The 27,792-nt window shown below is 37.5% G+C and overlaps 1 protein-coding gene and 1 long non-coding RNA gene across 9 annotated transcripts in view; one reads left to right on the forward strand and one right to left on the reverse strand.

Moving 5' to 3' along the window:
• Positions 1-27,792, reverse strand: part of EFCAB5 (EF-hand calcium binding domain 5) — a 177,895-nt gene that overhangs the window by 60,425 nt on the left and 89,678 nt on the right. For all 8 annotated transcript variants that reach the window (XM_072779181.1, XM_072779183.1, XM_072779188.1 and 5 more), the window contains one exon: positions 17,966-18,121. In XM_072779181.1, coding sequence (XP_072635282.1) covers positions 17,966-18,121 — 156 coding nt within the window. The remainder of the gene's footprint in view (positions 1-17,965; positions 18,122-27,792) is intronic.
• LOC140606186 (uncharacterized) lies at positions 12,198-27,367 on the forward strand. The gene is made up of 3 exons (XR_012008574.1): positions 12,198-12,291; positions 21,828-21,919; positions 27,242-27,367. It is a non-coding gene; the product is annotated as an uncharacterized lncRNA (long non-coding RNA).

Raw genomic sequence — 27,792 nt, forward strand, 5'->3', positions numbered from 1 at the left:
ATTTATTTATTCATGAGAGACACACAGAGGCAGAGATGAGGCATAGGGAAATGAAGGCTCCCTGTGGGGAGCCTAATGTGGGCCAGGACCCCAGGATCATGACCTGAGCCAAAGGCTCAACCACTGAACCACCTAGGTGCCCTTCTCACCTATGCTACCTATGGTATACACTAAAGTCTCACATACCCATAAATCTGATTCCAGGCCCAATATTCTCTTAATATAGCTTTATTTTTAAAAACCAGAGAAATCCTCCCCAATTTGTTCTTTTTGTAATTACTTTTGGACCTTCACCTCCGTAGAGTTTTTAAAAAGTAAATCTTTTAAAAAAAATACAACATACATACAGAAAATTACACAGGTAATAAGTGAATGGTTTTATCACAGTATAATCATACACAGGAGCTGTTTCCCAAGGGAGAATAGTTAACATTAGTAGAGGGCATGATTTTCTCCCAAACTCAAGGAATCTACTCTGTAATTCTTCTAATGCAACTTGCTATAACATTCCAATTTGCCCCATACACTTCAAATACCGTAGGATCGTCTAGGTGATAAGGTATAAGGTAAAGAAGGTTTTTTGTGCTGCAGCCCTACAAATCTCACAAAGCCTTTTCTTTCTACAAAGCTCTGGGACTTACTCTAGCAGCTGACAGCTCAATTAGTGTATAAGAGCAGCACATGAAAGTATAAGTTGTTCCTAAGCTGTAAAAAGGTCCAATAAACATTGTGACTCTTTCTTTGTGGCAGGTGGCACATTTGCCTCATATTTGAGATATTCTATCATGCTTCAGACTATTGAACCGCTAAAACTTTTATTAAGGTAGTAAACCCTGATTTTATGTGGTTTTTATCTTTGACCCTCTGACACATATGGGCTGTACTGAGGCATCTAATGCTACTTTATGCTCAGCAGGTCCAATCACCATGATGGAAATAGTTGAGGTAGTAGATCTGACATTTCTGTGAAATGTCTGCATACTAGATTATAATAGAGAGAAAGAAGCCTGCCTTAGTGCTATGGTAGGGCAGTAAAAGTACAGTTTTGACAGGTGAAGTCAAATTTCTGTTTGTCTTGTAAATTGCTCTGAAGAAAATAGTATTTGACAAACCAATAGTTGTAAATGAGGAGGCTATGTCAATTTGATTTAATAAAGATTCCACATGGTGAATAACAACTACAAATGGAGTCACAATAACCTACAAACATTCTTTAAGATTTATCTTCTGCAGTGGTGTCTGGTGGTCGGGTTGGTTGAGCATCTGCCTTCTGCTCAGGTCATGATCCCGGTGTCCTGGGGATCCTGGGATCAGCTCTGTATCAGGCTCCCTGCTCCACCAGGGGCCTGCCACTCCCTCATCCTCTCTCTCTGCTGCTGCTCCCTCAACTTGTGCTCTCTCTGTCCAAATAATAATAAAATCTTTTTAAAAAAATATCTTCTGTATAAGCAAAACAGAAGAATTAGACAAGAATGTAATAGGGTTACTTCTTCTGAATCCTTCACATCGTTCATATATTTTTATATCTAATTTCTGTAGAATTGTTTTGTTTTTCCTTTTGATTGATTGACTGATTGATTTTTACCATTCTGGCAGAGAAAGTTCACGAGTTTCTATTTGTTCCTTCCTACCATGATAGCCTTCAGCCCCCAATTTGTGAGGATGCTGCTAGTTGCTGAGTATGAGTATTCCAATTATACATTCAGGAACAGAAATAAACATAGCTAAATACACAGGTTAATTGGGGGGCCAAAATAGCATTTATTACCTGACATCCATAAACTCTAATTTTATTAAAAAAAATTTTTTTTTTATTTTCTAAACAATTTTATTGATAAACTCTAATTTTAACCAATGGCCCACTGGGGCATTTTGAGATCCTAGGGATTAATATTAACTTGAAGTCAGTGTCTGGTAATCTCAGAAAATCTTGGATATTGCCCTTTTTCCAATGAACTTCACCCTAGTAAATGGCTACAGATCTTTTGAGGAACTCCTGGAGTAAGATCTACTGTACATGCTTGAGGTGGTCTTATAGGATTCTTCCTCAAGAGAGCCGGCTTCCTTTTCTGAATCAAAGAATTCTGTATGTGTAAATTGGCTTAAGTCTAGAAACTAGATAAGAAGCCAAGATTTTCCATTGAGGTGTCTCAATTCACATTTCTGGCCCCATAGTTAGAGCTTTTCTATAACTAACTCTAAAAATAATTTAGGGGATCCCTGGGTGGCGCAGCGGTTTGGCGCCTGCCTTTGGCCCAGGGCGCGATCCTGGAGACCCGGGATCGAATCCCACATCGGGCTCCCAGTGCATGGAGCCTGCTTCTCCCTCTGCCTGTGCCTCTCTGCCTCTCTCTCTCTCTGTGACTATCATGAATAAATAAATAAAATCTTTAAAAAAATAAAAATAAAAAAAAAAAAATAAAAAATAAAAATAATTTAGTAGACATCCTATCTATTTAATTTCTGGGGAAACCATGATCATCAGAGAAAAGCCATGTGGGTCAAAATTTTCAGATAACCACTTTAATTCTTGCTGTTCGTTGTTGTATTTCCAATTATACAATCAGTAAGTAGGTAAATAATGTAGTGTGAGCCCTAAGCAAAATGAGCCCATTATAATATGAACTTTGACCTTAGGCATTGGGTCAAAATACCGTTTATCTGTGTTATCTATAAGTACTGACTTTCACCAGTAGACCTTGTATCTGGCAGTTAAATACCATGTCTTCTATTACTCTGGTTTCCCATAATTTCAATGGCAATATTTACTACCATCATTTTCAGTCTACAGAAGACAGTTGCCAAAGAGCTTTTTAGAGATGCTAATACTCCCCTCATTAATGTATTTCTTAAGAAAGTGTCATCTGGGCCCTCTGGGAGGATATGGTAAAGGTGCATAATAGCAGGATACATAAGAGAATCAACTTTAACAATCTTATAAGCCTTTGGATTTCTTCCTCTATAGTATGCCAAGAAGATTCTAGCATTGCAATCTCATTGAATGTAGGCCATATTTGGGTCAAGGTTTCAGTTAACCTGTCAAGGGAACTGTTAAAACCATTCTCAGATACTCAGAATATTACTGCTAATTAAATCTTCTAAGTATAACAATATTGACAAGTTTGATCCAATCCTTCTTAGCCTAAAGGTTTTATAATCAATCCCCACACATATCCTCCAGATTTTTGCTGTGATGAATGAGCAAAAACTTGCTATTTTCTTGGAGTACCAACAATCACTCTCAGTACAGATTTGACTAGTCCTGATGGGACATGAGATCTGACTCCAATTTTGGGTCTAAAGGCAATGAATGCTAAATAGGGGGACCTTAAGGAAAATAGACACACCCCTGCAAGCTAATTACCTTAAGTGAAGTTATTATAGGGACTCTAAGGAAATAAAGGCTAATATTCTCAAATAGAAGAGAAGAGATTGCTTCTGCTGCCAAGGGAGGCTTAGAGAGATTTGTAGCTCAAGTCTTAGTTTCCATCCAAATGTAAACATTCCAAGTCTTGGGGTTCCTCTATTTTCCAAGGAGCATGCTAACTTTCACATAAGAGACTTGGCAACTGTATGAATTCAATTTACATTTTAATCTTGTCACATTAAATTTGGGGCTGATTTTTCATCCACATCTGCCCTGAATCTACAAGAAATAGATATTCCTTCAAAGTCATCATGAAAATTTTCTGGTTTTCTGACTGCAATTTGTGCTGAGAATTTAAAGCCCTGAGCTTGGTTTTACTTTCTACAACTTCTCAAATGCAGTGAAAGGAAGCCCATCCACTGACAGTCCTTGTAGTCAACACTTTGTAATTGTGGTTTAATGCAGCAGCCATTTGTTCTCTTACAGCCCTTCTTATAAGGGCAGTGCATTCTAAACAACCACAGTGCTAATTTTAAAAACTTTTTCATTGAGGGATAATAAATATGTAAAAGGTGGTCTTGATCTTAGGGTCATGAGTTCAAGCCTGAGTTGGGCTCCATGTTGGGTGGGAGCATACTTAAAAAAGAAACTAATAGGGTGTGCATATCCCAAGTGTTTAGCTCAATGAATGTTTCCCTGTCTATACTCTGTATAAATACCACTCAGGTAAAGAGATAGAACATTTTCATCATTTCCCGAAGGGTCCCTCATGGTTTCTCTTAGACAATAATTTCTCCAAAGGTAACAATAGTTTTCCTATTTTAAAATTTAATGTAGATGAAATTATATAGTATATGCCCTTTTGTACATTTTTTTGTTCAACATTATATCTGTGAATGTTATTCATGTTTCATTTGTCTGTAATTTATTTTTCATCGCTACATAATATTGTAGTGCATTAATATATAAAAACTTTAAATAAGTTTTTATTTATATTATTATATTATTTATTTATTATATTGTTTATTTTATTTATTTATCTTTCCATTGTTGATATACATTTGTATTCTTTTTAGTTTTTGATTTTATAAATAATGCTATGAACATTCTTATTGTTTTGTTTTTAAAGATTTTATTTATTCATGAGGGACACAGAGAGAGGCATAGACACAGGCAGAGGGAGAAGCAGGCTCCCCGCAGAGAGCCCAATGTGAGAAGTGATCCCCAGACCCCAGGGATCATGCCCTGAGCTGAAGGCAGACGCTCAACCGCTGAGCTACCCAGGTGTCCCCATTCTTGTTTTTTATTGACCCCAGTGATAATTTGGATAATTTACATCCAATAAAATGAGCCAATTTTAAGTGTAGAATTCAAAGAGTTGTGACAATATATACATGCATGTAACTACCACCACAATGAAGACATAGATTTTTTCATTAAATCAAGAAGTTCCCTTGTGCCCCTTTGTAACCAGTCCCCTCTATTCATGGCCCCAGAAAACTATCTTTCTGCTTTCTTTTTTTTTTTTTTTTTTTATCTTTCTGCTTTCTACTGCTATAGATTACTTTTCCTTTTTCTAGATTGTCATATAAATTAAATTATGTAGTATGTATTTTTGTCTGCCTCCTTTCATTTAGTATAATATTTTTTAGATTCATCAATGTTATTATCAGTAGTTCATTTCCTTCAATTGCTGAGTAATATTCCACTGTATAGATATACTACAAAGTGTTTAGTTTATCTACAAGTTGATGGACACTTGGGTTATTTCTAGTTTGGAGTTGTGATTTAGACTTGTAAGAGCATTCACATACAAAAATTTGTATATACATATATTTAAATTTTCTAATTTTATTTCGTTTCTTCTTGGTAAATATTTAGAAGTGGTATTGCTGGCTGCTGGATCATATGGTAGGTATATGTTTAACTTTTTAGGAAACTGCCAAAATGTTTTCTAAAGTGGTTATTCCATTCCTATGAGCAGTGTATGAAAATTCTAGTTGTTCCATATCTTTGCCAATACTTGGCACTGTCAGTCTTTTTTTTTTTTTTAATTTCAATATAGTTAACATAGTGTTATATTAGTTTCAGGTGTACAATAGAATAATTCAGCAATTCTATACATTACTCAGTGCTTATCATTAGTGATCCTTAATCTCTTCCACCTATACCTCCTCTCTGGTAATCATCTTATCTCTATAGATAAAATTCTGTTTTTTGTTTTGTCTCTTTTTTTCTTTATTCATTTGTTTTGTTTCTTAAACTCTACATATGAGTGAGACCATATGGTATTTGTCTTCCTCTGACTAACTTACTTCACTTAGTATTGAACTCTCTAGATCCAACTATGCTGTTGCAATTGGTAAGATTTCATTCCTTTTTATGGCTGAATAATATTCCATTGTGTGTGTGTGTGTATATATATATGTATATATATATGTATATATATGTATATATATATGTGTATATATATATATATATACATTCTTTATCCATTCATCTATCGATGGGTACTTGGGCTTCTCTCCATAATTTGGCTATTATAAATAATGCCGCAATAAGCATAGGGGTATGTATATTTTTTTGAATTAGTGTTTTTGTATTCTTTGGGTAAATACCCAGTAGTGGAATTACTGGATCATATGGTAATTCTATTTTAATTTTTTAAAAAGGTTTTACTTATTTATTCATGAGAGACACAAAGAGAGAGGGGGGCACAAGGCAGAGGGAGAAGCAGACTCCATGCAGGGAGCCCAACATGGGAATCGATCCCAGGTCTCCAGGATCACACCCTGGGCCGAAGGCGGCGATCACCTGGGCTGCTCCTATTTTAATTTTTTGAGGAACCTCCATATTGTTTTTCTCAGTGGTTGCTCCAGTTTGCATTCTCAGCAACAGTGCACAAGGGTTCCTTTTTCTCCACATCCTTGCTAACATTTGTTTCTTGTATTTTTTACTTTAGCCATTCTGAAAGGTATGAAGTAATACTGCATTGAGTTTTGATTTGCATTTCTCTGATGATGAGTGATGAGTGATGTTGAGCATTTTTTCACGTGTCTGTTGGCCATCTGAATGTCTTCTTTAGAGAAATGACTCTCATGTCTTTTGCCAAATTTTAATTGGATTATTTGGTTTTGGAGGTGTTGAGTTTTAGAAGTTCTTTATATATTTTGGATATTAACCCTTTGTTGGATATGTAATTTGCAAATATCTTCTCCCACTCAGTAGGCTGTCTTATAGTTTCATGAATTGTTTCCTTTGTTGTTCAGAAAAATTTATTTTGATGTAGTGCCAATAGTTTTTGTTTTTGTTTTCCCTTCCCTTAAAAAAACATTTCTAGAAAAATGTTGTTATGGCTGATGTCAGAGAAATCACTGCCTGTGCTCTCTTCTAGGATTTTTATGGTTTCAAGTCTCACATTTAGGTCTTTAATCCATTTTGAGTTTATTTTTGTGTATAGTGTAAGAAAGTGGTCCAGTTTTATTTTTGGGGTGTTTTTGTTTTGTTTTGTTTTGTTTTTTTTGCATGCAGCTGTCTAGTTTTCCCAGTACCACTTGTTAAAGCAGTTATCTTTTCTCCACTGTATATTCTTGCCTGCTTTGTTGAAAATTAATTGACCATATCAATGAGAGTTTATTTCTAGAGTTTCTATTCTATTCCATTGATCTGTGTGCCTATTTTTGTGCCAGTATCATTCTGTTTTGATTAATACAGCTTTATGTTGTATCTTAAAATCTGGGACTGTGATACCTCCAGTTTTGTTCTTCTTTTTCAAGTTTGCTTTCACTTTTGGAGCCTATTAGGGTTCCATACAAATTTTAAGATTATTTGTTCTAATTCTGTGAAAAATACTTAGTATTTTGATAGGGATTACATCAAATCTGTAGATTATTTTGGGTTGTACAGACATTTTAACAATATTGGTTTTTCCAGTCCTTGAGCATGAAATATCTTCCCATTTGTTTGTGTCATCTTCAATTTCTTTCATCAGTGTTTTATAAGCTTTCAGAGCACAGGTTTTTCATGTCCTTGGTAAGTTTATTCCCAGGTATTTTGTTATTTTTGGTGCAATTGTAAGTGGGATTGTTTTCTTAATTTCACCTTCTGCTACTTCATTGTTAGCGAACAGAAATGCAATGGATTTCAGTATATTGATTTTGTAGACCTTACTGAATTCATTCATCGGTTCTAGTAGTTTTTTGGTGTGGTATTTAGGATTTTCTATAGAAAGTAGCATGTCATCTGCAAATAGTGAAAGTTTTGCTTCTTGCCTACTGATTTGGATTCCTTTTATTTCTGTTAATTGTCTGATTGCTGTGGCTAGGACTTCCAATACTATGTTGAATAAAAGTGGTAAGAGTGGACATCCTTGTCTTTTTCCTGATCTCAGGAGAAAAGCTTTTAGTTTGAATAGTATGTTAGCTGTGGGTTTTTCATATATGGCCTATATTGAAGTATGTTCCCTCTAAATCTTCTTTGTTGAGGGTTTTTAATCATGAATGGATATTGTACTGGTATTGTCAGTCTTTTTAACTTTAGCTACTCTAGTGAGTATAATTTTTATCTCATTGTGGTTTTATTTTTTTTTATTTTTTTTTTCATTGTGGTTTTAATTTGCATTTCTTTGATGACTAATGACATTGAACATATTTCCATGTATTCAACATACATATATTTTCTTTTCTGACATGAAAAGGCATAGGCATTTTTAATTGAATTGTTTCATTAAGTTATAGGAGTCCTTTATGGATTCTGGATGCAAATTTTTGTCATTAAATGTATTACAAATATTTTCTCCCAGTCTATAGCTTCCTTTTCATTTTTTAAAAAGATTTATTTCTTGATTTTAGAAAGAAGACACAAGCAGGGAGAGTGGCAGAGGGAGAGGGAGAGTCTCAAGATTTCACACTGAGCCCAGAGCTTGACATGGGGCTCAATCTCACAACTCTGAGATTATGACCTGAGCTGAAGTCAAGAGTTGGATGCTTAACCAACTGAGCCACCCAGGTGTCCCTCTTTTCATTTATTTAATAGTATCTTTCAAAAAATGGAATTTTTAAATTGGGTGTAGTCCATTTTATCAAATTTTCTTTTAAGTTTCATGCTTTCTTCTAGAAATTTGTGATTTTTACCTTAAACATTTAAGTCTAAAGTTTATTTCAAGCTTATTTTTATGTATGGTGGGAGGTAAAGTTTGAGGTACAATTATTTCCCCCTAGAATTGGTAGTCAGTTTTTCTAGCACATGTTTTCAAAAGATTATTCTAGGCACCACTCTTTGTTGAAAACAATTGCCTGTGCCCATGTGGTTTTATGTCTGACTCTATTTGGTTCCATTAATCTTTTTGTCTATCTTTATACCAATACTGTGCTGTCTTGTTTTCTGTAGATGTATATCAAATCCTTAAATCAGGTAGTGTAAATATTCCAATTTTGTTCTTTTTCAAAATTATTTTGGCTATCCTGCATCCTTTGAAGTTCCATATAAATTTTAAAATTAGTTCTGTCAATTTTAATAAATAAGCGTCACTTAGATTCCAAGTGAGATTTGGGTTGGAATTGTATTAAATGTATAGGTTGTTTTGGGAACTAACAATATTTAGTCTTTTGATTCATGAATATGGCCTTTGAGAGAATTGAGAAATGCTCTCTCTGTTTAGTTTTTTTTTTCTATTTCCCTCAGTAGTGTTTTTTAGTTTTTAGTCTTTAGATATTGCATGTACTTTGTTCAATGTATCTCTAAGTATTTCATGTGTGTAATGTTAATGCCAATGGCATTTTAAAATTTCATCTTCCAATTGTTCATTGCTAATATATAGAAATACAATTGATCTTTGTGTATTGACTGTATGTCTTGAAGCCTTACTAAATCATATATATGTTCTAGTGAATTCAATTTTTATTTTTATTTATGTATTTATTTATTAAGATTTTATTTATTTATTCATGAGAGACACAAAGAGAGAGGCAGAGACACAGGTACAGGGAGAAGCAGGCTCCACGCAGGGAGCCCGACATGGGACTCAATCCCGGGTCTCCAGGATCATGCCTCGGGCTGAAGGCGGCACTAAACTGCTGAGCCACCCGGGATGCCCTCAATTTTTATTTTTAAAGATTCCTTAGTATTGGGGTGCCTGGGTGGCTCAGTTGGCTAAGCATCTGCCTTTGACATAGGTCACGAGCTCAAGATCCTGGGATCAGGCTGCAGATGGGGCTCCATACTAGGTGGGGAGTCTGCTTCTCCCTCTTCCTCTACCCCTAACCCTGCTCATGCACTCTCTCTGTCTGTCTCTCTCATAAATAAATAAATAAGCAAACAAATAAATAAAATCTTTAAAAAAATATTCCTTAGGATTTTATACATAGAAGATCATGAAATTCCCGAATAAACAAAGTTTTCTTTTTCTTTTTATGCCTTATTTCACTGGCTACTACTTCTAGCACAATGTTAAATAAAAGTGGACATCTTTGCCTAGTCCCAGACATAAGGAGGAAATCATTAAAAATTCACCATGAAGTATAACTGCAGGTTTTTCTTTTTTTTTCTTTCTTTTTTTCTTAAGATTTTATTTATTTATTCATGAGAGACAGAGAGAGAGAGAGAGAGAGAGGCAGAGACACATGCAGGGAGCCTGATGCAGGACTCAATCCCGGGACCCCAGGATCAGGCTCTGCACCAAAGGTGGGACTAAACCGCTGAGCCACCCCTACTGCCCTAACTGCAGGTTTCTCAGAGATGCTCTTTATGAGGTTGTAGAAATTCTATTTCTATTTGCTGAAATTTTTTTGTTTCTGTTTTTTAAATTTTTTTCTTTTTAAATTTATTTATTCATGATAGTCACAGAGAGAGAGAGAGAGAGGCAGAGACACAGGCAGAGGGAGAAGCAGGCTCCATGCACCGGGAGCCCGATGTGGGATTTGATCCCGAGTCTCCAGGATCGCGCCCTGGGCCAAAGGCAGGCGCCAAACCGCTGCGCCACCCAGGGATCCCTGTTTTTAAAATTTTGAATAGGTGTTGAATTTTGCCAGATAATCATACATCTTTTTTTGTTTGTTTGTTTGTTTGTTTCTTAATGTGGTGAATTGACTTGATCGAATTTTGAGTTTTAAACCAACTTTGCATCTCTGGGTTAAATTCCACTTGATCCTGATATATTTCCTTTTTAATATGTTGCTGAACTAATTTGCTATAATTAAATCAAAGATTTTTATATCTTGCTCATGGGGGATATTAGTCTATAGTTTTCTGTCTTGGAATCATTTTATCTGGTTTTGATATAAAATTAATCCTGGTCATATAAAATGAGTAGGATGTGTTCTCTCTTCTATTTTCGAAAGACTGCACAGGTTTGGAATTAGTTCTTCCTGGAACATTTGATAGAATTCATCAGTGAAGCCATATGGACCTAGAGTTTCGTGGAAAGGTTTTTAATGGCATTAATTAATTTCTTTATAATGCAAGAGCATGCAGGTTTTCCATTTCCTCTTGAGTCAGACTTGGTAATTTATGTCTTTTGGTGAACTTATCCATTTAATCTAAGCTGCAAACTTACTGGCAAAAGTTGTTCATAATGTTCCCTCATTGTTCTTTTAATGTTTTCAGGCTCTACGCTGGTGTCCCCTTTTTCTTTCCTGATATCAGTTATTTATATCTTCTCTTTTTTCTTTGATCAGTCTACCTAGAGATTTATCAATTATATTAATATTTTCAAAGAACCAGCTTTTGTTTTGATTTATTTTCACTATTCTTTGTTTTCTATTTCATTATTTCTGCCCATTACTTTATCATCTCTTTCTTTCTACTTTTCATTTATTTAGTTTTGCTTTTCTTTTCTAGCTTTTTGAGATGGAAGCTTAGATCACTGATACTTGGACCTCTCTTATTTTCTTTTTTTTTTTTGACCTCTCTTATTTTCTTATGAAAGTACTCTATAAATTTCTCTCTAAGCACACTTTAGCTCTACAGCTCTAATGTTAGCATATTGTGTTTAATTATCACTGAGTTGAAAATATTTCCTAATTTCTCTTGTAATTTATTTTTTGTCCATTGGTTATTTTGAAGCATTATTTAATTCCTAAATATTTGGGTATTTCTCAACTATCTTCCTGTTACTGATTTCTAATTTGATTCTGCTCTAGTCAAAGAACATATACTATATGATTTCAATTCTTTCAATTCTAAATTTATTGGGACAACTTTCGTGGTGTATCAATGATCATTTTGGTGAATGTTTCAAGTAAAATTGAAAAGTTTATAAATTTTATTGATTTTTTTCCAAGAACTAGTGCCTGGTTTTATGGAGTGTGTGTTTTTTTTTTTTTTTTTTTTTTTAGTTTTTATATCAGTTATTTCTGCTGTAATCTTTATTATTTCCTTCCTTCTAGTTTTAGGTTTTGTTTATTCTCCTCCTAGCTCCTTTACATGAAAGGTTAGGTTGTTTGAGATTTTTCTTGCTTCTTGAGATAGGCTTGTATTGCTATAAACTTCCCTCTTAGAATATTTTTTACTGCATCCCCAAGGTTTTGGACTATTGTGTTTTCATTTTCATTTGTTTCCATGCAATTTTTTGTTTCTTCTTTTATTTCCTGGCTGACCCATTAATTGTTTAGTAACATGTTATTTAACCTCCATATATTTGTAGTCTTTCCAGATTTTTTCTTGTGGTTGACTTTTAGTTTCATAGCACTATGGTCAGAAAAGATGCATAGTATGACTTCGATCTTCTTGAAATGTTGAGGCTAGTTTTGTGGGCTAATACATGATCTATTCTGGAGAATGTTCCATGTACACTTGAAAAGAATGTGTATTTTGCTGTTTTAGGATGGAATGTTCTGAATATATCTGTAAAATCCATCTGTTCTAGGGTGTGATTCAAAGTCATTGTTTCCTTGTTGACTTTCTGTTTAAATGATCTACCTATTGATGTAAGTGGGGTTATAAAATCCCTATTATTATTATATTATTATCAGTTAGTTCCTTTATGTTTGTTATTAACTGTTTTGTGTATTTGGGTGCTCCTATGTTAGGTACATAAATATTTACAATTGTTATATCTTCTTGTTGGGTTGTCCCCTTTATTATTATACAGTGTCCTTCTTTGTCTCTTATTACAGTGTTTGTGTTTTTTTTAATGATTTTGTTTATTTGAGAGAGAGAGAAAGCATGAGTGGGGGCAAAGGGGAGAGGGAGAGGGAGAAGCAGGTTCCTTGTTGAGCAGGGAGCCCAATGTGGGGCTACATCCCAGGACCCTAGGATCATGACCTGAGCTGAAGGCAGATGCTTAACCAACTGAGTCACTCAGGCACCCCTGGATAGAGTATTCTTGGCTGTAGATTTTTCCCATTTAGCACTTTAAAAAAAAAGATTTTATTTATTTATTCATGAGAGAGAGAGAGAGAGAGAGAGAGAGGCAGAGCGGGGAGAAGCAGGCTCCATGCAGGGAGCCTGAAAAGGGGCTTGATCCCAGGTCTCCAGGATCAGGCCCTGCAACGAAGGCAACACTAAACTGCTGAGCCACCCCAGCTGCCTGCCCACTTAGCACTTTGAATAATCATGCCACTCCCTTCTGGCTTGTAAAATATCTGTTGAAAAATCTCCTGTTAGCCTTATGGGTTTTCCCTTGTAAGTTACTGCTTTTGTCTTGCTACTTTTAAGATTTTTTTCTTTATCACTATATTTTGCAAATTTAATTACAGTATGTCTTGGTATGGGTCTGCTTTTGTTGATTTTGAAGGGAGTTCTCTGTGCCTCATGGATCTGGATATCTGTTTCCTTTCCCAGATGAGGGAAATTTTCAGGTATCATTTCTTCAAATAAATTTTCTGTCCCTTTTTCTCTCTCTTCATCTTCTGGGACTCATAATACGAATGTTTTGTGTTATGAGTTCCCTAAGTCTATTATCATTTTGTGTAATTTTTTTTTCTCTTCTGTCCAACTTGATTACTTTCCATTACTCTCTGTCTTCCAGGTCACTAATTCATTCCTCTGCTTTTCCCATCCTGCAATTCATTCCATTAAGCATGTTTCTTATTTAATTTATTGAGCCCTTTATCTGCCGTTATTTCTTATCTCTGTGTTAAGGGTCTCATTCACTCTTCTACTCTTTTCTCAAATCTAGTGAGTATCATTATGATCATTGCTTTAATTTCTCCATCAGGTATGTTATTACATCTGTTTCATCTCTGGCTGTAGTCCTGTCCTGTATTTATTTGGGATAAATTTCTCTGTCTTCTCATTTTGTCTCCCCTCTGTGTCTGTTTCTGTATTTTAAGGAAGCCAGTTATGTCTTCTGCTTTTGAAAGTAGTGACTTTATGAAGAGGTGGTCCTAGAGAGCCTTGCAGCATAGTATCCCCTGTTTACCATAACCTGGCATTTCAGGACAGTATCCTATGTGTGTTGCTTATGCCCTGCTGTTGTGTCTGAGTCATTTTTCCTTTCAGTGCAGTCATCTGCACTGACACTTTGTCTGTTGTGGGCTGTGCTTGCTCTCTGTGTTGTTAGTGGGACCCATGCAGATCAACTCTGAGGGGGTGTGCCTGTCAGGGAAATTGAGAGCAGGGCAGTTATGTTAGCAAAATTTCCACTAGGCCACTAGTCCTGTGCCAGATCCCCCAAAGTGTTACAGTGGCTTGGGGCTGCATGATGGGGCAGCTGGGGATGTGAGGCTGGGTGTGGCTTGTGACAACGGCTGAACTCAGTGGGTGATAGTGGCTGGGGGCACTTGGTGGCAGCTGTGTACCCAGTGGCTGGGCAGGGCATGCACAGCTTTAACAAAATTTGCCCTGAGCCCTGGTCTTAGGCTACAAGCATCTGTGCAGCACTGCCTTCCACATGGCTCTGTGTTTATGCTGGGGAGGCAGAGGAGGAAAATAGTGCCTGCCAACTTCCTCATTTTCAAAGAAGTTTCCCAACATGTTCCAGAATCAGTATGAATAGATAGATCTATCTCCTGTTTGCCCTGGTATTGTGTAAACTGCCATTTTTATGTTGGCTCTTCAAGCAGGCTGCTGTCTCTTTAAGGGTCACAGCCCAGCTATCACTCACCCTTGCCAGGTGCTGAGACAGTTGACTTTTAAAGCTCCAGGCTCCAAGACCCACTAGTTTTACAAAATCACAGAATTCAGTCCCTCTGGTTTTTAAAGTCAAATATTATGGGGATTAATCTTCCCTGTGTGAGCTCCCTCTGCTCACACCCCCTCTGGTGTGAGGGCCCATTTCTCTCCTTCTCCCTGTGTGCAGCTCCCTCCCACCTCCCAGGAGCCTCACTCCACCTTTCTGACCTTCCTAACCTTTCAGATGTAGCTTCTTCTCTATATTTAATTGTGGAGTTTGCTCTGCCAGTCTTCAGAGCATCTCTGGTTTATTGACTTGGATGTGGATGATACCTAGTTGCAAACATAGGATGGGATGAGCTCATGGTCCTCCTACTCCACCACTGTCCCAAGCTCTCGCCTGGTTCTTGCATTTTTTATTCAACTCAACAATCTCTGCCTTTTGACTGGATTATTTAGACCATATACATTTAACATAATTAGCATTATGGTTGGCTTTAAATATACAAATTTGCTATTTGTTCCATTTGTTCTTTGATTTTGCTTCTTTTCCTGCCTTCTTTCTATTACATTTTAATATTCCATTTATCTCCACATTGATTTATTAGCTCTATCTCTTTTTTCCTAGTAATTGCTTTAGATTTAACATTATGCAACTTAAAAAAAAACGAAATGGAAGGAAAATTTCCAATTTCATTCTGAGCCCAGCATTACCCTGAAACCAAAACCAGATAAAGACTCCACCTAAAAAAGAGAACTACAGGACAATATCTCTGATGAGCATGGATGCAAAAATTTTCAATTAAATACTAGCAAATTGAATAAATCCAACAGTACCTTTTTTTAAAAATTTTTATTTATTTATGATAGTCACACAGAGAGAGAGAGAGAGAGGCAGAGACACAGGCAGAGGGAGAAGCAGGCTCCATGCACCGGGAGCCCAACGTGGGATTCGATCCCGGGTCTGCAGGATTGTGCCCTGGGCCAAAGGCAGGTGCCAAACCGCTGCACCACCCAGGGATCCCCCAACAGTACCTTTAAAGAATTATTCACCACTCAAATGGGATTTATTCCTGGGCTGCAAGAGTAGTTCAATTTTTGTACTTTTTAATGTTTTTTTATTTTTTATTTATTTATTTTTTAAAATATTTTATTGGGCAGCCTTGGTGGCTTGGCAGTATGGCGCCGCCTTCCACCCAGGGCATGATCCTGGAGACCCAGGATCCAGTCCCACGTCGGGTTCCCTGCATGAAGCCTGCTTCTCCCTCTGTCTGTGTCCTTGCCTCTCTCTCTGTCTCTGGGTCTCTCATGAATAAGTAAATAAAATCTATATTTTTTATTTATTTTTTAAAAGATTTATTTATTTATTTATTTATTTATTTATTTATTTATGACACAGAGAGAGAGAGAGAGAGAGAGAGAGAGAGAAACAGGCAGATACACAGAAAGAGAGAACATGAGTAGGGGGAGAGGGGCAGAGGGAGAGGAAGCAGGAGAAGCAGACTTCTTCTGAGCCAGAAAGCCGGACCTGGGGATTGATCCCAGGACCCTAGGATCATGACCTGAGCTGAAGGCAGACACTTAACCAACTGAGCCACTCAGGTGCCCCAATATTTGTACTTCTTAACCCAGTTTATATTTATCTTGCAAACATTGCCAATAGAGCATAGTTATGTTTCCCTACTCACATTCACTGCTAGGAAGCTTAGATTCAAACTTGTAGATGACCTATAATAAATATTTAGGTTGTTAGAGTATGCAATTTGGGCTTTGTTCCCAGCTTCATTTAGTATCCTTTCTTTTTTTTTTTTTTCATCCTACTTTTAATCTGTTCCTTTGTTGCATTTTATCTAATCTTGTAAGCTTCCTTAAATCTATTATGGAACATAAGGATACAAACTAATATAAAGTTCATAAATAAATGTATTCCAATAAAGTTTGTATCTATTTTTGCAAATCCATTTGGTATCATGACATACTTGTATCCTTCCAAACACCATTCTTAGAAATACTTGTAGATATCAACTTTTCATGTTTTTTTTTTATTTTTTTTTATTTTTTAATATTTTATTTATTTATTCATGAGAGACACAGAGAGGCAGAGACACAGGCAGAGGGAGAAGCAGGCCCCATGCAGAGAGCCCGACGTGGGACTCAATCCTGGGTCTCCAGGATCAGGCCCTGGGCCAACAAAGGCGGCGCTAAACCGCTGAGCCACCCGGGCTGCCCAACTTTTCATGTTTTAAGAGGCAGCATAATAAAATGTGGTAAGCTTCCTATTCCCAACAATTCTTTTCTATAAGAAGCCACTAGCAAAGAGAGTAAGCAAAAACAATCTTAAGCAACTCATTATTAAGAATGGGAAAGAGATTTAGAGACAAGTTGTACATTGTGAAATGCAGTGCCATGCAAGATGTGTTCTACAGGCTGGTACTAGTCTGTGACAAGAAAGATACAGAAACTGAGAATAGTATCCAGAAAGTTTTATAACAATTTGAGAAAGTAACTGATAATAAATCAGATTTGAATCTGATAATAAAACATGTAGATTGCCTAGGTGGCTCAGTCAATTGAGCATCTGACTTCTACTCAGGACATGATCTCAGGGTTCTGGCATTGAGCCCCAAGTCAGGGTCCCCAGTCCCAGGGAAGTCTGCTTATCCCTCTTCCTCTCTTTTTGCCCCTCCCCCTGCTTGTGCTTTCTCTGTCTCTCTCTCAGATAAATAAATCTTTCTTAAAATGTGGATTGTATTTTGTATGTGCATTTTTCATTGAGTGTCAGTCCACAGTGGATTAGCAATTAAAAGCATCACCATCAACACCAACAGTGTTGGGCTGGCTGAGAGACAGGGGCACCCAAAATGGCGGACATCTCAAATTGGGTCAAAATGGCTGATCTTCCCGCCAAAGCAGCCAGGACCACCACATCATCTCCAGTAAATCGAAGCCTAGACAGGAAACCGAAACTTTCCATCCAGGACTTTCCAGCCAGGGATCACCCTCCATCGTCTACTATCCCCATCCCCAGCCAATCACCTAGGGACATGGTGTTCCCTTGCCTAATTTGGCAAGGGATCCACCCAGATTCAGACCTGGAACCAATAAGGCTTAAAAAACCCCACACTCCCCAACCACAGTGCGACTTCCCTGACTCCGGCCACCTCTCCGAGTCACGGAACCTGGCCTTCGCCCTGGAGCACGCCCCATTAAAGCACTCTCGAACCTACTGCCTGGCTCTGCCGTTTTTTATTTCTCCGCCGTTCATTTGGAAAAAACCTAACAAACAGGTTCTTCAAAAAAAAAATAGTTTGAGAAGCACTGCTTTAAGAGTCTTATCCTACTGGGATGCCTGGGTGGCTCAGCAGGTGAGCATCTGCCTTTGGTTTAGGGCCTGATTCTGGATTCCCAGCATAGAGTCCTGCATCCGGCTCCCTGCATGGAGCCTGCTTCTCCTCCCTCTGAATGTGTCTCTGCCTCTCTCTCTCTTTGTGTCTCTTACGAATAAATAAATAAAATCTTAAAAAAAAAATAAGAGTCTTATCCTACCTTCCCATGGTCACAATGCAGGAAGAGTTCAGCAAATATCTGCCTCCGCATGTCTGTTTTTATAACCTCCCGGAATTCATCTGCACAATGACAAAAGTGCTTAAGGAGTTTCTCGAACATTTCATTTTTAAAGTCTGCAACATATGAAGAGACATACTGCAGAGAAAAGAAGGATAAATGATTACTTTAAAAACGGGCTCTTTATTTGGATTTTCCCAAGACTTCAGTCATTGTACATGAAAGTATTGGCTACAATTTTTTTCCGTATCCTTCTCTTGTCACATAGATAAAGCATTTTAATGTTAGTACTATTCCACATCTGTGCTGCACAGAATGGTGATCAATACAGTCCCCAAAACTACACACCAGTGAGACTATTTTTGGAGCAATTCCCCTCTAGATCACATCAGCATTATATAGGGCAGACTTTTTACTTCACAGTATGAAATAGCAGCAGTTATAAAATGTTGCCTGCAAATTAATAGTTCTAAAAAATTGAATGTAGTCTTTTTCTTGATATATGGCATATAAGATCATGTGTTTTCCAGGACTGGCTACATTTAATTATTGGAGTATAAGGTAATGGGGATTGTAGGTGGATTTTCTGTCTTCTGACATTATAAAAAGTTATCCTTTGTCTATCTTTTTATTATTTTGAAAGTGTAGAGTCAGAAGACATATATGCTTGTGGGACATTTCTCCTCACCTCTGTTGGATAGATTCCCAGAAGTGGAATTGCTAACTTAGAAAGTAAATGCAACTGTATTTTTGATAGGTTTGACATCAGGCTTGTGCCCTTTTGTGCTTCTACCACTAATGAATGAGAGGTTATTTCTCCTCAGCCTCACCACCAGTGTATATTGCCTTCTGGATTTTTGCTCCTTTAATAGGTCAGGGACATTACATTCTTGATCTATACCTGACTATAATATCTTGTGTTATATATGTAGATCTAGCACTGGAAGACTTTCTGAATGAACTCCTCTTGAAATGTTAGCCCAACTCATAAGTCAGTGATTTCCATCTCTATCCCAATCAAGCACAGTGGTAGCCAAATTTGTACTGGTAGTCCAGTTTAGATTGACTAGCCATAAATGATTGGACCAGGGGATGATCCTTAACCTAAACAAAGCCATTCGGGTTCTTTCCACCAGGAATTGGGAAATAGAACTGGGAAATGATCAACTGTCCTCTGAGAGGGGCTGGACCTATTTTAGTATATGTGCTGCCTAAGCGAGCACGGGGCTGGACCTATAAATGTAAACTTAAGAGTTGTTGGGTGACCAGATTCTTCCAGGTGAACTGAGAATGCAGGAACAGTCAGTACCTAGAGACAGATGAAACAGAAAGCAGAGAGAATAGTCTTGGTGTTTTCCAAATCCCTGTTCTAATCTCTTCCGGAAGTCAGACCATATTCTTGTCCTTGGACTTCATACATTTCATTTTCAGCTGCATTAACTCAGGTTGTCTTCTATTTCTTGCAATTAAAGGATACTAATGTAGTTTGTTTAAAATGAACATTTTGTTGGAATATTTTATTGACATGATTTTTGAAATGCAGGATATAGTATATATCTCATTTCCTCATTAGTATCATCTAGACAAATTTAGAATGTATTATGTAAGAGATACATTAGGCTTGAATCCATGCTAATGAATCATAAACTATTATTCAACTGGCTTAGAGATCAAAAGGAAATTTTATTTTATTTTTTTTAAGATTTTATTTATTTATTCATGAGAGAGAGAGAGGCTGAGACACAGGCAGAGGGAGAAGCAGGCTCCATGCAGGGAGCCTGACGTGGGACTCGGCCTCGGGTCTCCAGGATCAAGTCCTGGGCTGAAGGCGGCGCTAAACCTCTGAGCCACCTGGGCTGCCCCAAAAGGAAATTTTAAAGCAGAGTAAGAGAGCTCTTCTAAATATTTAGCTTTCTTGGTGACTGAAACCTTCTAATTGTTATTATTTTTGATGGATCAATGAGTACAGTTAAGTTTTTATGTGTTACTTTGGGATGCAGAATAGTGTAATGGTTAAGAACTTGTATTTTCCCTCATCAGAATACCAATAGCATTTTTCACAGAACTAGAACAAAGAATCCCAAATTTTGTATAAAACAACAAAAGATTCAAATAACCAAAGCAACCTCAAAAAAGTAGAACAAATCTGGAGATATCACACTCCTTGATTTCACGCTATACTGTAAGACTATAGTTAGCAAAATAGCATGGTACTGGCATAAACACAGACACATAGATCAATGAATAGAGAGCCCAGAAATAAACCTATGCATATATGGTCAATTAATTTATGACAAAGGAGGCAAGAACATAAAATAGGGAAAAGACAGTCTCTTCAATAAATGGTATTGGAAAACCAGTTACATGCAAAAGAATGAAACTGAACCACTATCTTATACCATATACACAAAGCAAATTCAAAATGGATTAAAGACTTGAGTGTAAGACCTGAAACCAAAAACTTCTGGAAGAAGACACAGGCAGTAAACTCATTGACATTTGTCTTAATAGTATTTTTTGGACCATTCTCTTGAGGCAAGGGTAACAAAGGCATACTGATGGCACGGCCAACACACACATGAAAATATACTCAACATCACTAATCATCAGACAAATGCACATTAAAACCACAATAAGATATCACTTCACCCCAGTCAAACTATTATCAAAAAGAAAAAAAAAACAACAAGTGTTGGTAAGGATGTGGAGAAAAGGGAACACTTGTGTTCTGTTGGTGGAAATGTAAATTGGTACAGACATTATGGAAAACAGTGTGGACATTCCTCAAAAAATTAAAAACAGAACTACCATCTGATCCAGCAATTCTACTTCTGAGTATTTATCTAGAGAAAATGAAAACACCAATTTGAAGAGATATATATGTTCATTAGCATTTTATTTACAATAGCCAAAACATAGAAGCAACCTAAGTGTCCATCAGTAGATGAATGGACAAAGAAAGTGTGGTATATGTATGCAATGGAATGTTACTTAGCCATAAAAAAGGAGATCTTGCCATTTGCAACAACATGGATGGACCTAGATGGTACAATGCTAAGTGAAATAAATCAGACAGTAAAAGACAAATACTTACGATTTCACTTACATATAGAATCTAAAAAGCAAAACAAATGAACAAACAAAATAGAAAGACATCAAGATACAGCAAACAAATTGTTGACTACCAGAGTGGGGAGGGGTTAGGAGGTAGGTAAAATAGTTGAAGAGGAATAAGAGAGACAAACTTCCAGATACAAACCAAATAAGTCATGGGGATATAATGTACAGCATAGGGAATATGGTCAATAATATTGTAATGACTTTGTATGGTGACAAATGATAATAAGACTTAATCATGGGTACCATTTCATAATGTATAATAATATCAAATCACTATGATATGTCTCTGAAACTAATAGGACATTATAACCCAATTTTACTTAAATTAAAAAAAGAGAAGAAATCTGGGAAAGGTGACAGGGACTATAGGAAGTATTGCAATTTTAAATAGGATGGTGTAGTAGATTTGGAGATACATTGCACAGATTCCCCATTATAGTAAGAGGATGGTCAGCAGACAGTCTTTAGCTTTCACCTCCTTCAGGGTCTGCTTCCACTGGTGAAAGCCAGCATGCCTTGGTGATGCCTTTCATAGGGCAGCCTGAGTTCAGTAATTAAATAAGAGAGAAATATAGAGGCCTGGACATTCAACCTGATGAAGGATACACTAATGGGCAATAATACTTGCTTCAGTATTGCTCTCTTCTGGGTTGGATGAGGCTTTATCAGGCCTGTATTGCAGCCAACTTCTGCCTAATTCTGTTTCACTTCTCCCCCTTTATAGCTATTGATCCCTAATTAATAATCTGCACACCAACATCTGCATCAGCACCTACTTTCAGAGATTGCAACCTGAGGGAAGGCCTCATTGAGAAGGTAACATTTAAGCCAAGAAGGAGAGGAGGGAGTAAACCACATGGAAATATGGAAGAAGCGCTGTCCTGGAAAAGTGCTAAGGCCCTGAAGTGAGAACATGCCTGGAGTTTTCTAGAAAAAGCAAGGCAGCTAATATGGTAGAGGCATAATGAGGGAAGAGTGGAGAGAGAGGTGAAGAAAAAGGAGTCACCAGACAGATCATGTTGAGCCCTGCGGCCATGTTAACAACTTTGGTTTTTACTTTAAGTAAGATAGGAAGCCATGAGAGGATTTTGAGCAGAAGACTGCCTTTATCTATGTTTCTATCCCCCTTTTTTAAAATCTTATTTTCTTTAGTGATTTCTATACCCAAAGTGGGGCTCAAACTCACCCTGAGATCAAGAGTCACATGCTCTTCTCGGTGAGCCAGCCAGGAGACCCTACCTTTCATTTTAAAAGGCAAGGGTGAATGCAAGGGCATCAGTCAGGAGGCTAATGAAATAAGGCAGTTTGTGAGATGATGATGGCTTACCACAGAGCGCAGGTGGTGAGAAGGCATTAGATTCTAAACATTTCTGGAAGGTGAAGACCAAAAAACCTCACATTTTGAAACCTGAGTTCAAATCCCAGTTCCCATATGGCTGAGAAATCTTGGCTAAGCCACTGAACTTTCTAGTTTATTCATTTGTGAAACATGTATCACAGCAGCTATCTCACTGGGTCAGGAAGAGGATCCTGTGTATGTACAGAATATAGATATTTCATGTAATAAGTTCTTTGTAGCCATTGCTCTTGCTTTCATTTGAGCTAGGTAAGAAATTAACCAAGAAAGTTTTCTCTATAAAATGAAAGTCCTCTTGGCTGACATACCTATTTAGAAGGAAAAACCTAATGAAATCAGTGATTCTCAGAAAGTGGTCCCTTGACCATATCCCCCGAGGCCTTTTGGAAGCTCTGAGAGCATCACTTGAGAGCTTGTTAGAAATGTAAATTTTGTATAAACATACAGGTGCATGCATCCCTTTGAATTAGTATTCCTGTATACTTTAGGCAAATACCCAATAGTGCAATTGCTGGATAAGGTAGTTCTATTTTTAACCTTTTGAGGAACCTCCAAACTGGCTGCACCAGTTTGCATTTCTACTAACAGTGCATGAGTGTTCCTTTTATAGCAGCATTACTTATAATAGCCAAGATATGGTAGCAACCCAAGTGTCCATCAATTGATGAATAGATAAAGAAGATGGAATAAAAAAAATAAAGAAGATGGAATATATGGCATATATATATATAAAAATAAAATGGAATATTATTCAGCCATAAAAAGAGTGAAATATTGCCATTTACAATGATATAGATGGAGATAGAGAGTATAATCCTAAGTGAAATAGGTTAGAGAAAGACAAATACCACATAATTTCAATCATATGTGGAATTTGGGAAACAAAACAAACAAGCAAAGGGACAAAAGTAAGACCGAGAGAGAAGCAAATCAAGAAACAGACTCTTAATTATAGAGAACAAACTGATGGTTACCAGAGGGGAGGTGGGTAGGGGAATGGGAATGGGAATTAAAGAACACACCTGTAGTGATGAGCACAGAATGATGTATGGAAGTGTTGAATTACTATATTGTATACCTGAAACTAATATAACATTGTAAGTTAACTAACTGGAAATGAAATAAAAACTTTCTTAGAGATATAGGGTGGGAGAGGGGCAGAGGGAACAGGAGAGAAAGAAAATCTCAAACAGGCTCCACACCCAGCATGGAGCCTGACTTGGGGCTCAATATCACGACTGTGAGATCATGACCTGAGCTGAAATCAAGAGTCAGATGCTTAACCGATTGAGCCACCCAGGTGCCTTAAAATAATTTTTTAAAAGATTTTTAAAATTTATTTATTCACGAGAGACAGAGAGAGAGAGAGGCAGAGACACAGGCAGAGGGAGAAGCAAGCTCCATGCAAGGAGCCCGATGTGGGACTTGATCCCGAATCCTGGGATCATGCTCTGAGCCGAAGGCAGACACTCAACCGCTGGCTGAGTCCTGCCAAAATAAAAACTTAAGAAAAAAGAAAGAACACAGTTTTTTTTGGTGGCTATTAAAGCAAAATGTATATAAAGAAAAACCTTTTTTTTTTTTTTTTTTTTTTTTTTAAAGAGCACATGGGTGGTTCAGTGGCTAAGTATCTGCCTTTGGTTCAGGTCATGATCCCAGGGTCCTGGGATCGAGTCCTGCATCAGGCTCCCCAGAGGGAGCCTGCTTCTCCCTCTGCCTATGCCTCTGTCTCTCTGTGTGTGTCCCTCATGAATAAATAAACAAAATATTTAAAAAAAAAGAAATGTAAATTTAGGGGCCCTACTCTAGACCTACTGAATCAGAAACTCTGGAGTGGGACCTAGAATCTGCGTTCCTTCTGGAAGCAAAATACATTTCCAACTCTTAACTGGGCTTCTTTCAATCACAAGTATGGAGAGTCAGAACAGAAATAATATGAGTAGAGGACCCCTGGGTGGTTCAGCGGTTTGGCGCCTGCCTTTGGCCCAGGGCATGATTCTGGAGTCCCAGGATTGAGTCCCGGGTCGGGCTCCCTGCATGGAGCCTGCTTCTACCTCTGCCTCTCTCTCTCTGTCTCTGTCTCTCTCTTTCTCTGTCTGTCTCTCATGAATAAATAAATAAAATCTTAAAAAAAAAAAAAAAAGAAATAATATGAGTAGATGTCACATGACCAGACTGGCTACCCCCAGGGTTCTTGGGGAAGAGAAATCAACTTTCTTTTCTCCTCTTAAAAAAACAGGCCCCAACAGTTTTCCGGTGTTATTCTTTCTTTTTATCCCAATACTCAGAACTCTTGTGTCATTAGCCAGTGGGGGCATGTGGTGGTATAAACCATGTATGGAAATCCAAGGGGGCCCCAGCTAAGGGGACAGATAGACTTGGGTATTTTTCTACCAATCTTTACAAATGGTAACTTGAAATAAAAAGTTCATTCTGGAGCCAATAAGCCCTCTGGGTTATTCTTATGTTCATTAAAGTTTGAGAACCATTGAAATAGATGACGTGGGGCAACTGTTCCTAATTATTCCAGAATCCTAAAATCCCTTAATATATTAACTTAGGTTTTGGGACTTGACCTCAAGGCTATTTGAGTTTTCTTGTTGTATAATCCTATTAAGCCAAGGACTAGTTTAACTATTTCTCCAAGAGACACTTCAACATTCTGGATTTATAGCCTATGGGTTTTCTGAATGAGTGTGGGCTATATGACATAAAGACTATCAGTTGCCAAATAACTACAATCCTATCCTATGAAATCAATCAATATCCACCAATTTGAAATGATTGCTTAGATTAATTAAGAATAGAATGATCCACTAATATCCTTCCATTTAATAGCTCTGTGAACTGATAAACATTTGAATTGTACTTAATCAAGTTATCTCCATGTGCTGGGTCCCATTGTGATGAATTCTGGGCTGTTCCTTTCTGACTTGAAAACCAAAGTGTTGAGAATGTAGTAAATGTCACACTTACTGGTGAGACAGTAAGGCTGGTATTTACTATTAAGTTCTACAGCTCTGGGCCATTGGGATTTACACTTATTTAATTGTAGACATACTAAAGAGTTGATGAAGTAGGTGATATAAAACAATAGAAAGAAAACTGTATTTGAATATTAACTAGTTTAGGCATTAAACCTCCAAACTGTATTTGGAAGTCCTGGTAGTAAACAAGATTTTCAGGAAAGCCTGCAAACAAGGACTGTAGAATACTGAAATACACAAATTATATTGGCTATCTATCATTGAAGAAATAGTATGTTCATTTAGCATTTGGGAAGAAAATTAGATTTCCAGTCTCAGGGAACTTTTACAAACAATTAGTGCTGGGACACCTGGGTGGCTCAGCAGTTGAGCATCTGCCTTTGGCTCAGGGCATGATCCTGGAGTCCCTGGATTGAGTCCTGTATGGGGCTCCCGGCATGGAGCCTGCCTCTCCCTTTGTCTGTGTCTCTGCCTCTCTCTCTCATGAATAAATAAGTTCTTTTAAAAAAATAAAAAATAAAAACAACTAATGCTAATTATATACTCAACAAAGCAGAAATATATTTTCACTCTTTAGATTCCTATTTTTTTTTAACTCTTTTGATTTTAAAAAATCAGAATCAGGGGATCCCTGGGTGGCGCAGCGGTTTGGCGCCTGCCTTTGGCCCAGGGTGCGATCCTGGAGACCCGGGATCGAATCCCACGTCAGGCTCCCGGTGCATGGAGCCTGCTTCTCCCTCTGCCTGTGTCTCTGCCCCTCTCTCTCTCTCTCTGTATGACTATCATAAATTAAAAAAAAAAAAAATCAGAATCATTTGGTTAACAAATGAATAGAACAAAGGCTTTATTCGATATCCAATAATAATAAAAGTGACAGACTGAAACACATGATTTTTCACCTGCTAGTGAAAGATATAGCTTAGGCAATGTTATGGTTTAGGTTGTGCCCCCTCAAAGTTCATACATTGAAGGCCTGAACCCTAGTACCCTAGAATGTGACTGCATTTTGAGATAGGATCTTTATTTTTTATTATTATTATTTTTTTAAATTTTTATTTATTTATGACAGTCCCACAGAGAGAGAGAGAGAGAGAGAGGCAGAGACACAGGCAGAGAGAGAAGCAGGCTCCATGCACCGGGAGCCCGACATGGGATTCGATGCCGGGTCCCCAGGATCGCACCCTGGGCCAAAGGCAGGCGCCAAACCGCTGCGCCACCCAGGGATCCCCTTTTTATTATTTTTTTAAAGATTTTATTCACTTATTCGAGAGAGAGAGAGCACACAAACAGGGGGGAGGAGCAGAGGCAAAGGGAGAAGTAGACTCCCTGCTGAGCAGGCAGCCCGATGATGGATGATGCGATGCGGGGCTCAATCCCAGGACCCTAATATCATGACCTGAACTGAAAGCAGATGCTTAACCGACTGAGCCACCCAGGCACTCTTGAGATAGGATCTTTAAAGAGGTAATTAAATTAAAATGGGGTCATTAGGGTGAGTAATAAGCTAATATGACTAGTATCCTAATAAGAAGGGGAAATTTGGACGCAGACTTACAGAGGAAAGACCATGTGGAGGTGCAGGGAAAAGATGACCATCTATAAGTCAAGGACAGAGGTCATCAGAAGAAACCAACCCTGCCAATACCTTGTTTTGGACTTCCAGTCTCCAGAACTATGAGAAAATTAAATTTCTGATGTTTAAGTCACACAGTACTTTGTTATGGTAATTCTAGCAAACTGATACAATAAGGAGTTGCCAATCAGTAAATTCCTTAATTTGTGTATTTCCTACAGCTGAAGACCACCTACGAAGATGCACACCTTGGAGGATAATTTACCATGGACCATCCCATTTCCCGGTTTAAAATTTCCTCATTTCAAATAATAATAATAATGACAACAAATAAAATTTTTTAAAAAATAATAAAATTCCTTCATTTCATCCCAAGGTTTCCTCACGCAGTTTTTGCTGCAACATATTGCTGCTCCTACGTCTACCTCCACTAAGGCCATCATTCTTCCTTCTTCTTCCCTTCCCTGCCATATAGCTCAAAACACATGAAAAACAAAATGAGCAGAACAAAACTGCAAAAATTACAAAATGCAAATTACAAATAACAGAATAGAGAGCCACTCAGATACATACCATTTTGGGGAAAATGCACAGCCTGGATTTAGTAGAATACATTCAAGGAAAGACACAGTCTTTGGGTAATTTGGTGAAGCCTCTCATTTAAAATTTAAACTTTGAGCCACGTCAGTTTGAAGTCCTCAGACTGTGTGACTGATAGAAAACAACAGCAGGGCCATCTGGGTGGCTCAGCGATTGAGCGTCTGCTTTTGGC

Source organism: Canis lupus, chromosome 16 (genome assembly GCF_048164855.1).
Source record: "Canis lupus baileyi chromosome 16, mCanLup2.hap1, whole genome shotgun sequence".
Taxonomy (NCBI): domain Eukaryota; kingdom Metazoa; phylum Chordata; class Mammalia; order Carnivora; family Canidae; genus Canis; species Canis lupus.